Genomic DNA, 14,534 nt, shown 5'->3' on the forward strand with positions numbered 1-14,534 from the left:
ATGTACATACACATAGACATTTTATATATGTGTTTTTTGAAGATATCTATACACTTCTATAAGCATGAATATTATATTTAAGGTACTTTCTACAAAAATTCTTACTTTCTATTTGCTTCATGTAATTTCCATCTCAGTAATGGTAATTGTTGAGAATATTAAGGCAATTTATGAGAACCTGTGGGCTCATAGATCTTATGTGCTTATCCTAGAGATGTATCTTCTATATATATACTATATCAAGTGGTTTCTATCATCCATCACTGTAAAATGTATCTATGGTAAAAAAAAAAAGATACCAAATCTGATCTTTGTCAAAGTAGACACTGGCCAACCCTGGAGTGATGGAAGCTTCTAGATGGTTCATTACAGAGGGTAGATTGGAGATGTGTAGTTTGTGAAAAAACTGACACTTCCTCCAGTTTCTCCCCTCCTATGGGTTTTTCAACGTCCCCAGGAAAAGAAATAGAAGCCTAACAAATTTATCCAATGGTTAGGTTTTCAGGAGAAGGTCAAATGTGGGTACTAGACTAGAAAGCAGTTCAGACTGTTTTGAGATAGCAACATGTTTTAGAATGTTAAAAGTGAACAACAGTTGACAATAATGAATTGTGCTTGGAGAAAGAATATTTCCATTTTGGGAAGAAGACTCAGAATAATTCTGCATTACCAGCTAAGCTCAGGAGTAAAGTTGTGATTGTGCTCACTGGCTCTCCTCCAGCTCAGACCCTGAGAGGTCCTCCAGCTCAGGGTCTCTGCATGTACCCCAGCCACTATCCTTCATTCACTCTATCAGGACCAAACAAGAGCTAAACTGATATAAACCCCTGAAATGCACAGACAGTGGGCACCGGGTCCTCAGCACCAACTCCACAAACCTGCTCTTTCTGGGTTGCACTACTCAGTAATGCAGAAATAAATGACTGAGTTAGGTACTGAATCATCTTTAGGGTGTGTGGCAGCAGCTCTGGCCATAGAGAGCAGGTACAGGTCTTCCCAGGAATTCTCCCTGGGGAACGCTGCAAGAAGCTGTGAAAAAGCTCAGAGAAAGAATTAAACCAATTCTTATCTCCACTTGCCGCACCTGTTGCTAAGCAAATGTGGAATGTGTTATAGAAATTTGTTTACCAGTGGGTGGTAGTGTTTTAGTTAGTTGACCAATGAGGTCAGAGTTATATCAGACAAGCTAGAAGAAGTTATGAGTTTCTTAAGAATATAGTAGGAATATAGTAGAGAAGAATAAAGCAATGGTTCAGCCTTCTGCATCACAGAGTCAGTGCTCACTACACCTGGGTCAGGAGACCCCTGTGCTGACAAGGGTGCTCAGCTCTCTGCCTCCTTCAGAAGGTGCTTGGGGCAAGCCTGGCCATCTAACTCAGGCTTCTCAAACCTAACACTGGAAGTGGACAATGAAAATACTCCTCTCTTCTTCCATCTATGTCTGTGATTACAAATGAGACTCCTACATGACTGAGAAGTCCTTTCTCCATTAATTAACTAGATGAGTTGACCATGGTGAGTGGTTACACTGAATCTTTAAACCTCTTACAAATTATAAATAATATAAGCAATCTCTGTGCTTGGCCATTATTGAAATACTCATGCAAAATCCAGGATTACTTGATGTTTTTCTCTCTTTCATGAAGGCTTATAATGACCTTAAAAGCATTAACTCAATATAAGGTCAAGGAATTATTTTAGCTGTGAAATCAGTTGCTTAATAATGTTTCCTCAGAGTCAAGAAATCATGCAGGCTGTAAGGCTCAAGTAATTATTTCATTTTTCTGCCTACATATTCACATCTTTAACTACTACTCTGCACGAATAGAGAAATGAGTCAATGAAAGATTTTCAGTACTTGGGTTTACAGTGTCCAAAACATACAGAGAAGCATGTATCTGCAAAATTAAACAGCTATTTCTGTAACTACTTAAGAGATCAAATGCTGTTTTAATGTCATACATCAGTATATCAGCTCTTATACAGTACAAGCAGGATCTCACGCTGGTTTATCATTACTTATTAATGGCTTGTCTTTGATTATATAGTAAGTCAATTAAACAAGCTTATAGGTTGCAGTAGGCAAAAGAGAATAAATTTGGGTTTAGCCATAATTTTTAATTGATAAAAAATTACTATGATTACAAAATTATTTTTTTCTGATAAAACATTAAATATTTCATTTAAAATATTAGATTTTGACATCACTGTGATGCTGTCTTTTTTAGTGTCAATTGAAATAGGGCAATGCATGGGTAAAGTGGTTTGGAAAATTGCAAAATTGACAGAGTGTGTTCCTGCCTCATAATAAACAATTGTTGAATGATGTTTATTAAAACTGGCTCTCAAGTGACAGTTAATAAATGTACAGTTCTATTATGCATGCTAAATTCAGCATTCTGAAAACTTAAAAGCAAATAGATCAAAACCAACAGAGATAAAAAAGTCACAAAGACAAAATACAGCAACACCAGAAAGTGACAGGGAATAATTCAGTCTTAAAAATTACTTATTATATGGTAACTTGTAACAACAATTTTATAGAACTGAAATAGAAGCAAATCAGAGTCTTTCTGATGTTTTAGATATGTGATTTCTCTAGTGCATATAGTTTGATCATATAGCAAAGAAATTTACATTATGAAGTACCCTTCAAAAAAGCAAAAACCCAAGTTTCCCTCTGTTTCTGATTTCAAGTTATGAATAGTCATGAATAACAAATGAAGGACAAAAAAAAAGGTGCAATAAAATTTAACTATTAATTTATGTTAATTAAAAACCTTCAATATTTCTTCAGTATTTGGAGAAATTAGGCTACAAGCAGTGTGTTACACATATACCCTGACCATATCTGCACAGAATTGCAAAAATGCTGGATTTAATGGGCTTTGTGTCCTTTACTACAATCATTCCATTGGCTCTTTGATGTTGCATGGGGTTGGTGTGATGATGGAAAGAGTTGCTTCAACCCTGTATTTTCACCTCTGTTTCTAAAAGGTGAAGGGCAAAACTTTAAATCAAGGAGCAGTTTATCTTTAATTAAGAAAAACATAATTAGGCATTATCACATAATTGCTATTACTGATGGAGAGACTCATATTTTCACAACTAGTGACCCATGTCGTATTATGTCTCTGCTGTTTACTGCATAATAAATCTGTATTTGTGTTTGGCAGCTAGCCAGAAAAATTAAAAGGTAATCACCATGCTTCTCTGCAGTCTGGTCATCAAAATCTCTGACTTCACAGATGAGTAATTAACAAAGTCAAGTTGTGGTATCCTAACAGAAAACCTTTAGGAATAACTATATTTTTCTCCTCTGTCAAGATATCAAATGACACTTGAAACAACCGTATACAAAAAGCTTTGCAAAACAGATGAGAAGAACTGTGCTATACACTTGGTGTTGAGTTAAAAAACAGTTTAATGTCTCAAGGCACCACCACGGTAGAATTTTATACCTGCAAGTAATCATCTAATACACTATTATACAGTTAAGGTAATGTATTAATAAATAGCTTGTGCAATTTTGGGAAGCAATCTATAAAGGAATGTTAGATATACAATAGGCACATACTATAATACAAATAAAACCCAAAATTCCTAGAAAAAGCATGCTGAGCACCTCTTGGTATAGGTTGAGTTTCTTATTCTAAACACTATGTAAATCTTAACTTACAAAAGGTAAAACTGAAATCTTAGAGTAACTGCTTATTTAAACTGATTTTCCTGGGTATTTTCCTCTATGTCACAGGATTATTCTTAGGGACAGAGGAGTCTGGTACTGGCTGTAAAGGGCTGTCTTGTTTGTTCAGTTGTGCGTTCAAGTTTTCAGAAGTTAGAAGAGAAGAATTAAAAACTATTTCACTTAAGTCTGATTTTATGGATACCAGGTGTGGTTCTTGAAAATTCAATGGTTCTTCTAACACCTGTGTATTTTCTCGTGTCATTCCCATATCTGATGGTGACTTTCTTTTCATTCTTGTGTACGATTTGTCTAAATTCTCCATGCCTTGGTCAGTTTTCTGAAATCGCCCAAAGAACCAGATGAAGAAACCAAACAAAGCAAAAGCCAGCAAACTTGGAATAAAAGCCAGGCATTTGACATCAAGGCTGGAGCCTGTGAACCTGCTGTGCAAGAACATGTCCCCTTCGGCATAGGTCCGGTTCGTCAATGGGTTTGTGTTATTGGATCTCCACTCCCAAGACAACTTAGTTCTGTTAAGGTCTTTCAAGCTCTCTGAGTCCTTCACTGTGTAGATCTTCTGTCCAGGACCGATATATTGACCATATTCATGAGGTTTGTAAAATATTTGGTTCTTCCACATATTCAGATCCAAGATTAAAACAAGGAAGATAATTCCATAGTTAAACCATTTGCCTGTTTGGAAAAAGAAAATTCTGTCATCTGATATATCCATTTTAGAAGCAGTACAAATGCCATTACACATAAAAGATACTCAGAAAACAAAAAGTTCATTTTTATTAATCTGTAAAGATTAATAAAATAAATAAATGTATAAATATTAAAAATTAATAAATAAATTTCCACCACAATCAGATTTATGCTGAATATCCTCTAGTATTTCACAATTTGGTCTGGAACAAAACAATTTTGTAGCACAAGCACAGAAGTAGAACTATTCAATTGACATTACAGTTTGTAAGTGACCAGCTTATTAGATCGCTAGGTGATGTGTTATAGAGCAATAAACCTAGAAAAAGTAATTAATTCCACAGCTTTAAAAATATTCACATGGAAATTTTCCATAAAAATGACAAGCTGTGATTTATAGAATTACAGTGAGATTGTTGAGAAATAGCAAGGGCTGATTGTAGACTTCTGAGTCTAGCCTAGGTTTTTTTATAATCTGTGTCAATGAATACGCATAATGAATTATACTATTTTCACAGTCATAGCATATCTTACATTTTAGTTAGACATACGTTAAGATCTCACCTGTGCAGTGATGACCGCTATCACCCAAGAACCTGGCAATTCTACATGTCAGCATTAAGTGAAAATAAATACATGGAGGAATGTTTCTGCTGGTGATGAATGATCATGGTCTTTGCTGGAATAATATCTAAGTATGCTTCAAATGAAAAAGAAAATGTATCATAGGATCTATCAGATTATTTAGGCTAGTGACTTGCACAGAATTAATGGATTCCAGTTCCTGAAAGTATGTGTTTTCAAACTGTCCAACCAGAATTCTTCAGGAGAGTAAGGAGACTAACTTCATGCATTCAGGAGTTATGTTTAATGGTTCTCTTCAGTTCAGATTAAACAGATTGAAAATAAACTAGAATATTTATTCTCTTGTTATTCTCTTATGTTGAACAGTCGTCACTGTTTGGAAACAAAGCTGAACTGAAAAGACCTTGCAGACAATCCTATAATTCCTGAATAACTCCTCTAGAATATTTATTCTCTTGTTATTCTCTTATGTTGAACAGTCGTCACTGTTTGGAAACAAAGCTGAACTGAAAAGACCTTGCAGACAATCCTATAATTCCTGAATAACTCCTCTATCAAAGTCAAGTTGGATGGGCTTTGAACAAACCATTGTAGAGGAGGGTATCCTGCTCACATCAAAAGCGCTGGAACCAAATATCCCTTAGGGTCCCTTCCAACTGAAACCATTCTATGATTTCTCCCTGTGATTTTGTCAATTTTATAATTGACATGTTAAAGAAAACTATCTTTTCATACTATTAACACTACATTTAATAATATTTTAGTTTCTTAAATCTACACCCAAGAGCTTAAAGTAATGCTAAAGCATGAAATAATCTAACAAACAATTCAGTGTAACTTGATGTTTCCTGTGGATGTTTGCCATGTATTTAATGTTTCTATTTTTCCCATCACATTTGTCTTTCAACAGAAAGACACAGGATTCACTGATCAGTAGCTGTTGTCAAGCAGAATGTAATAGCTGACTTCTTGTTTTTACCTCAGCTGGGCAATTAGATGACTCTTTTTTACCTTACCACCATTTCTTAGGACACAGTGATAATAGCACTATTTTTCGTATTTTCACTGTCTGAAAATGTTTTGAAAATGGTTTCAAAAGTTATTTGATGCTGAGTGTTTGATAGAAAGATACACTGTTCCTGTCTCATAGAAAGTATGAACTTGAAACTCCCTCACTCAGCTCCTAGTCAGAGCTAGGCAGGCAGAAACAAAGTCCTGAGCTCAGCTGCTGTGATTGTTGGGTCCATGTGGGCCATACAAACCACTCAGGTCCATCATCCCATTTAGTGAGGATGAGCTGTCACCTGCATATCTAAATGGCAGCTAGCTGACTGAGAACAGCTGCTGTTCTATAGCAGATTTTCTCAAAAATCCTTAAATTTCTTATTCTCAGCCAATTTTTTCACCTTCTGCTTCACTGTTATGCTTGATGAGCTCTATAAATTTTCCTTTTCTTTTGAATACAGTTGTCACCAGAACCAAAGGCTGTGTATGAGTAACAGTCTCACTATAACCATATATGAACACAGGACAGGTATTCACTGCTGTGCTAGCTAGCACGACAGCCAAAGAAGCCAACCCAGCCATCCTTCTAGATCTGAGATGCTTTGGAGCACAAAGATGTCATTGTGCTCAAATGTGGTTATACAGAGATTTAATATATTGCCCAACCTTTAACATTAAAACTTAAATGTTTGTAATGTATGTATATTAAATGATTGTCTATTGCAACTTAATTTTAGCATAATCATTTTCATAGAAATCTTTAAGTCATATACCAAGCTTATATAGGAAATAGGCTAAGTAAATGAAAAGTCAATCACAACCTTTGATCTTGCACATGAACGAACTCAAGTTTGTAAGTTTGCAAAGGATTATAATAAATATATTATGAATGTACAGATACTAATTTTATTTTAAAAAATTTCAAGTTTCATTACAGATTAAGAGTGTCAAGGGAAACTGGATCCCCACACTACAAAGTCATTTAAGTTGTCTTTTACCCAGCTTCTGTAGGATTAGTATTACTGCTGCTTTAGGGTTGGCCCTACTTCAATGAAATCTGTGTGGCCAATACTGGCATATACCTGACCCCACTTAGCCCTTCTGGGATGGAAAGTGGTTTATTGAAAGACAAAATCTGAAATGGAAGGATGTAATAGGATCAACTCTCAAGATTGGAAGGCTAGTCAATCATTTCAGCAAACAGAAAAGAATTTTATCCGGTCTTAAATAGTTAACAAGTTAACAATGAAGAAAGTCATGTGGGAAAATAGGTTGTGTCATTCAGCCATGCACTACCTGAAAAGTGACCTGGTTAAAAACTTTATAACTTTCACAGCACTGACATCTTACATGCTGCACATAATATTTGGAGAATTAAGAATCTGATTTGGTGTATTTGGAAACACGGTACAATACTGCAATTTGATGCAACAAAGATCCTCCAAAATAAAAATTGGACCCAAGAGTGTTAGTGACCTTGTAAGGCTGTGATGTAAAATGCGTCATGATTTTATAGGCACTGTAGACTACAACCAGTACTTGGGGATGAAAATTCACTCCCGTTTTCTGCCACAGCATGTCTGTAGAAGAGGATTGTATCCTCCTGGCTAGAATACTCACCAGAAAGGAAACCTTGACTCTACAATAACCTCCACTTGTGGCAGCTTGGACCTGCATCATAAGACCATGCTCTGAGCATCAGCCTGTACAGAAGTCTGCTTAGAAACAGTCTCCCCCCACTGCTGAAGCTCAACAACTGTGCACTACACATGAATGCCAGGGGTCTTCTCATTTTGAAAGAAGTATGGATTTTTATTTTTCTTTTTTCCAGAAATTCACATATTTTCACCATCAAACAAGATTTTTGGGCAATCCTCCACACAATATTTGGAATATATCCCAATATTCCATAACAGCTGCTGATTCTGGAGAAGTTTTATTTTTGTATGCCCACTCTGGAACAGACCATTCATTTCCCAACAAAAGGATCTCATGTAGAAGCTAATCCTCAGGAACTTTACTGAGGTCAGGAGGTAATGTGAAAATTCTACTTAATAAGGCTAGACACAAGCAGCCTCATGCTGTGCAACCACAGCCAGAGGCTTGTGTAGGACATGTTTGCTTTAGACTTCTACCTCAACTGTAATTTGTGTCTAAAACCACTCAGACACTGCTGTAAAACATTTGAAATGTTCTTCCTATCTCCTGTCACATTGGTGCTATTAGCTAGATACATGCATACAGACAGACCACTCACAGCTGATCTAAGATGTTAATCCTCTGAGGTTTTTTCATGTCTGTGTGCATGGGAAGCTTTGGTTTTACCTCTAACCTTTCTATTTATGGCCACAGACTCCCTCAGGCTACCCTGTGTAAGCTTGGGCTGAATCTAGAGACGCTGTTGGTTTAACTCCACCAGCCAGCCATGCTGGTAACTGCCCAGCTGCGAAGGAGATGATTCCTCCTTTGGGTGGAAGGGTACTTGGGTCAGAGAGCCCTCAGAAACATGTTACAAACACCCAGAGAAATCTCCCATCTCTTCTGACACCTAAATTGTAACATTTTCAGTTTGAAAATTACCTGCATACTTGACAGTAGATGCTCTTGGATTTTCAATGCTGCCATTAAAGGGTACAAGGCAGGCCCCCTACCCAGTGTCTTTTAATCACAAAAAAAGCTGAACAAAATTCATTTTAAGTTTTACAAATTTCCCTGGGTATTATAGAAACTAGGATAGACTATGTATTTTCATAAACATCAGCCTAAAAAGGAAAACACACTTTGCAATGAACCATCTGTCAAGGGAAATCCAGATGAGCTAAGCAGATGCAGGAATTCAAGTTTGTTTAAATGTTCACCAAAAAAAGTGGCTATCAAAACAGAATGAAAATATTTAATACTCAGTAAGGAGTATTGCAAGGAGTTCCTAGCTGCAAAGAAATGAGAGTAAAATGAGGTACTCACTTACCAGTAAAAATAAGATAGCTTTTCACAATAAATTCAAAATTACACTGAAGAGTCAGAAGATGTTAATTCACTATTACTGCCAACAACATTAAGAAATCATAAGTCAGGACTAAGGAAGTATGTTATTAGTTTAAGGTATTATGGGTTAAAATAATATACCTTGTATAGCTGTATTTTTCTGCCCTTCTAGAAATTGAATTATGCAGAAGCAAATTTTAATTTTTTTTTCTCTGCAATCATGATCTTTATTTTATGAAAGCTGAAATTCTCATTTACTCACTGTATTCAGGAGATAAGTTTTTAAGACAAAATAATAAAAAGGAAAAGAAAAAGAATAATAAAAAGAGAAAGAAAAAGAGAAAGAGAAAGAAAAAGAAACAGAAAAAGAAAAAGAAAAAGAAAAAGAAAAAGAAAAAGAAAAAGAAAAAGAAAAAGAAAAAGAAAAAGAAAAAGAAAAAGAAAAAAAAGTGTAACTGCCTTAAGACTTGTGACAAAGTCAGGAGAGCAGGCAACACATAGCATGCAACTGAAATTATTAATCTATACACAATTTGCTCAAAGCCATGAAGGACAAACCAGCCATCAAGGACAAACCAACAGAATGGTGGCTTGAAATCCTTGACTCCTCAGAATGCTGCTTTCCTTAGAGCTGCTCCTTTGTGGGACCATTGCTTATTTGAAAAAACAATATTGAATAGGATTGCTTTTATTTATATCAATTAACAGTGACTAAACCAGACTGTGTAAGAACTAATAAAAAATAAACTTTGCCAGGAAAAGGATGGCAAATGTTATTTCAGCCATGCTTTCTTTCTCCTTGCTATTTGGGAGAAAATGGTTTTCAGTTTCTAAAAATTAGAGCACAAGTCATAGATTTACAGCCTGGATTTATCTATGTAGCTAGTACTAAAATAAATATTTTTCAGGCCTCAGTGTTCATGTCCTGCTTGTTACTTAAAAGTCCTATGGTTAAATTTAAATTCTGGATTCTGTGTATTAAACAGGGCTTAAATAAAGCTGGCTCCCTGTTGTTACCATTGTTCTACCCCCATGTAGAATGCTGTAGTTGCATTCATGTCTATCATTTTAGATTGAATTATATTAATCTTGATTTTATATATATATATATATATATATATAATTAGGGTTTTTTTTTAATTTCAAATATTCTACACCTTGATTTGAGTAGAATATTCAAGTATCTGCACATCCAGACAGTCACTAGAGCTTGCAAATTATCCAACATGATGCCCTAACCTAAGACAAGAACTGATGGCAAGAACAGATGGTTCAAGCAAAACTTACCCAAAGGGAGGTTTCTTGTGCCATGTGTTATGGCTGTTTATTAGATCTCCTAAAGGGTGGACTAGCTCTGAGATAAAACAGGCTCTCAGTAGACAGGATACGTGATGTGCAGTCAAATGGATTGATTTGTCTAGTGAATCTAATAAATGGATCTTGTTAATGCTGAGCAGGGAAAAATTTTCCTCAGCCCTCATTCATTATCTCATCCTCATTAAAAGAATGTCTTCTCACTAGAAAATCAGAAAGGATTCCAGTCCTCTCTGCAGAAGACTACAATGCATAAATATTGGTTTTATTTGGTTGGCCTGTTTTCAAACAGCAGCATTGCTACTGATTGCATTTCTGATCACTAATTTATGTTCTTTGCTCTTGTTTATTCTTTGATTATACCTGATTATCATCTACGTCTCTGTCTCTTCTGCAATGCAAAACTGTTCTTTGCTCTTCAATTCCTCTTCTATCACCCATTAATTATATGCCAAGTTTCTGTATCTGGAGACACAGCCCAACATACCATGCCTCAGCCATTTTTCCTACTCCTTTGTGCACCCATTCCACTATTTTTCCTCATACAATGGAATAACAGTATGGCATCTGGGAACCTTGTGGGACTGAGCCGCTCCAAATTAATTCCCTACCTTGAGAAAAAGGAAAAAAAATCATTTTTGCTATCCCTGAATTTCATACCTGTAATTCACATAAAATATCTGATGCTTAAACTAATTTTTTTTCCTCTGCTCCTTTCTCTTTCTGCTCACTTGGGAGAGAAAAATGTGTTCATCATGTACACATAACATCATCTCCTCTCACCCTACACCTTCCAGTCACTGACTGGTCATAATTTATTTTATCCTGTTCCATAAACCACTAATGGCTCAATGGTCTCTCTCAGATATGTACCAGCTCTTCTTTCTCCTCGTTAGCTGGCTGTTCTCTGTCAGCATTCCAGCAGGGCACCTACCTTCAATTTTGAAAAATTTCTATCCCTCCATCTGTAATTCCTGCTGGCCCATTTGCCTTCCCTCAGTCAATAGCCAACAGGTACCTTCTGCACTATTTTTATCTTCTTTTCTGTTTTTTAATCTCATTTCTGCATTCTCTGCTGAAAACACTTCTTTCTGAGGCCTCATTCAGTCTGCCTCAGCTCAGCGCTGGTGTCATTCTTTCCTTGACACATTTTCTTCCCTCTGCTTCAGCTGTCTGCTGAGCTTGTGACTCACCTGCTAACTCTTGGCCTTATCTTTGTATCATCTCTGAATGCTCCTTTTGTCCCTGGTCTGCAGGGGTTTCTTTTGGCTTGTCCTTGGTTGCCCTCATCAATTTTATTTCTGTGTGGCGTCATGTGCTGTGACTTTTTATATTAGGAGTTAAAGACCCCTGCCAGTTCACACCTGCATTCTTCTGTTATCCATTATTATCCATCTCTTCTCAATGTAGAGAGAGGAGCTATACTCCTTTTGTGTAGCTTGAAGGTAATACCAAAATATTTATCCCTATTTAACCTTCTTCTCTTTTTCATTCCCTACTGTTATTAAAATACTGATTCACAGTATGCAAGGATCAGGTACTTTTTATCTATATGTATCATCCATTTCAATAACTGCAATTCTATTTTATTTGAGGTTATTTAACTGTCTGCTTCTTGTTAGATGACTGATGGAAGTAGGGTTATGAGTGGCCTTTGCCAGATGAGAATGACCGAAGTTATAAAAAGATATTAGCATAAATCATAGCAAAGGCATCTGAAAGCATAAGAGATTTGGAGATGAAATAAGCTGCTAATTTCCCTGAGAGAGCAATTTTAGATAAAAGATGTCTGAAGTTACATTATGTATTACTTAATGTCACAAGAAGTTGCTGAAATCTGTGAGAAATAGCAGGCCACTCTGATTTGTAAGATACAGGTTCCTCATTTCCTTGAAATGGTTATATATGGAGAATATGGATATGGACAGATAAAGAGGCAGAAAAAGTCTGGGACAAACACAAAAAAATACACATTTAAGACCATGGTAGCATACATTTGTTACATAGAAGGAGCTCACTGTGTGACTGAGTCACAATCTGTAAGATTACCTACCTGTTATGTGTATGTGATATTCCTCTTTCAGCATCTTTTGGAAATAAGGTACTTTGAATTGCATGTGTGCTGAAGGCAAGCCTGGAAGATTCACTTCAACATCACCCATAAAATGTGGAAACTCCCAGTCCTGTTAAAAAAGAAAAATAACAGCCTAAAAGTAAGATTTCACAGTATATTTTTGCCTTTAAAATGGCTCAAATTAATAAAACAGAAATGTTCTATATTTAAGCCTCCATTATTGGATTTTCTTACTTTAAATTTGACTGAACTACTTAAAATAGAATACCTTATTTATTTTAGATATTACAATATAATTTTTACCTCAACTCCATGTAATTGTATAAAATGTGTATACAAAGTTCATCTCAGAATGACGGCACTGAATCCAACTTACCAGCTGATAGTACAAAACAGAATAAGGATAAGAATACTTATTTAAAACCTGGCAACACTGTGAATACTTATATAAAAACCTTGCTATGCTACTTACTCTTAGTAATTTGTAATTTGGCAAACAGTTTACAGGTATGAGATTGGCAAAGGTGGCCTAAGCCTTTCAAACACCGCATATATCTGCATTCTACTTGTTCAACTTGCAGGGTGTTTTCTGTATTTTGCCTTCATACATTTAAATAAACAATCACTGCGAGTGCAGGCCCTTCAGCATAATCTGCCTGAATCAACCCAAGCACAGTTTTCTCCACTGCTATATTTCAGCTGACAAGGTAATGCTGGAAATGTGGAAGATCTTACCTAGCATTATGCAAATTTTTGTAGTGTGTGGTACCCCAGCTGAGGAAGAGCTGCATTTAAAGGAATTTTTCACTTGGTTATCTGTACCCACCATCAGTCACTAGAAAATGGGTATGACAGCATGGCTCATTAGAGCCCCAAACTGAAAGCAATAGTGCTAGAATCAGAATGATTACTGCCAGTGTCTTTACTCTGTGCACTGCAGATTGTTGATGATCTCCTGTTACAAACACACTGCCCCTCTTCCCATGCACATTCCTGGATTTGTATTCAACAAGCTGGTGCCACAAGCGCCTGAATTACTAAAAATAAAATAAAGGAATCCAAAATGTGAAGAACTCTATGAACGACTTCTGATTCTTTCACATGAAAACCATTCCAGCATAGCTGTTTTTCTGTGACAACCAATTCCATTATTCAATTTTCAGTTTTGTAAGGATAGGAAGTTTTCTTACAGAGTAATAAAAAAAATATTCAAAACTAAGAATCATCTACTAAACTGGGAGGAGCTGTTGACTCCCTCAAAGGCAGAGAGGTCCTGCAGAGAGATTTTGGCAAATCAGAGGGCTGGGCAACCACCAACTGTATAAAGTTTAGCCAAGACAAGTGCCAAATTCTGCACCTGGGATAGGGCAACCCTGTCTGTTCCCAACACACTGGGAAGTGCAATACTGGAAAGCAGTGCTGGAGGAAGGGACCTGGGGGTCCTGATCAATGGCAAGTTTAATTTGAGTCAGCAGTGCCCTGGCAGCCAGGAGGGCCAACCCTGTCCAGGGTGCATCAGGCCCAGCATCACCAGCCAGGCCGGGGACGGGATTGTCCTGCTCTGCTCTGCTCCTCACCTCGAGTGCTGGGAGCAGGTTTGGAGGCCATATTATGGGACAGATATAAAGCTATTACAAAGTGTCCAAAGGAGGACAACAAAGATGGTAAAGGACCTTGAGGGGAAGCCCTGTGAGGAGTGACTGTGGTCATTTGGTCTGTTCAGCCTGGAGGAGACTGAAGAGAGACCTCATTGCAGTTACAGCTTCCTCATGAAGGGAAGAGGCGGGGCAGGCACTGATCTCTGCTCTGTGGTAACCAGTGACAGAACCCAAGGGTATGACCTGAAACTCTGTCATGGGAGATTTATGTTATACACCTCAAAAGGTTTCTCCCCAAAGAGTGGTTAAGTACTGGAACAGGCTCCCCAGGGAAATGGTCACAGCACCAGCCTGACAGAGTTGAAGAATGTTTGGACAATGCTCTCAGGCACATGGTATGATTCTTGGGGTTGTCCAGTGCAGAGCCAGAAGCAGTCCTTCTGGGTCCCTTTCAACTGAGGATATTCTATTCTATATATGACCTCTGAAAGATTAATCACTATATATAACTTAACTTCCAAGACTTGCTAAGATCTCCAACATTTTCTACAATGAAAGGGAAATGGAAGAGTTTTAT

General features: G+C 36.8%; 1 protein-coding gene across 4 annotated transcripts in view; it reads right to left on the reverse strand.

Annotated features, from left to right (window-relative positions):
- Positions 1-3,406: 3,406 nt before the first annotated feature.
- TMEM117 (transmembrane protein 117) overlaps positions 3,407-14,534 on the reverse strand; it is a 188,762-nt gene continuing 177,634 nt past the window's right edge. For all 4 annotated transcript variants that reach the window (XM_063155181.1, XM_063155183.1, XM_063155185.1 and 1 more), the window contains exons 7-8: positions 12,339-12,468; positions 3,407-4,381 (exon numbers count right to left, since the gene is read on the reverse strand). In XM_063155181.1, coding sequence (XP_063011251.1) covers positions 3,744-4,381; positions 12,339-12,468 — 768 coding nt within the window. In that variant the 3' untranslated portion in view covers positions 3,407-3,743. The remainder of the gene's footprint in view (positions 4,382-12,338; positions 12,469-14,534) is intronic.

The sequence above is a fragment of the Melospiza melodia genome, chromosome 4, assembly GCF_035770615.1.
Source record: "Melospiza melodia melodia isolate bMelMel2 chromosome 4, bMelMel2.pri, whole genome shotgun sequence".
Classification (NCBI taxonomy): domain Eukaryota; kingdom Metazoa; phylum Chordata; class Aves; order Passeriformes; family Passerellidae; genus Melospiza; species Melospiza melodia.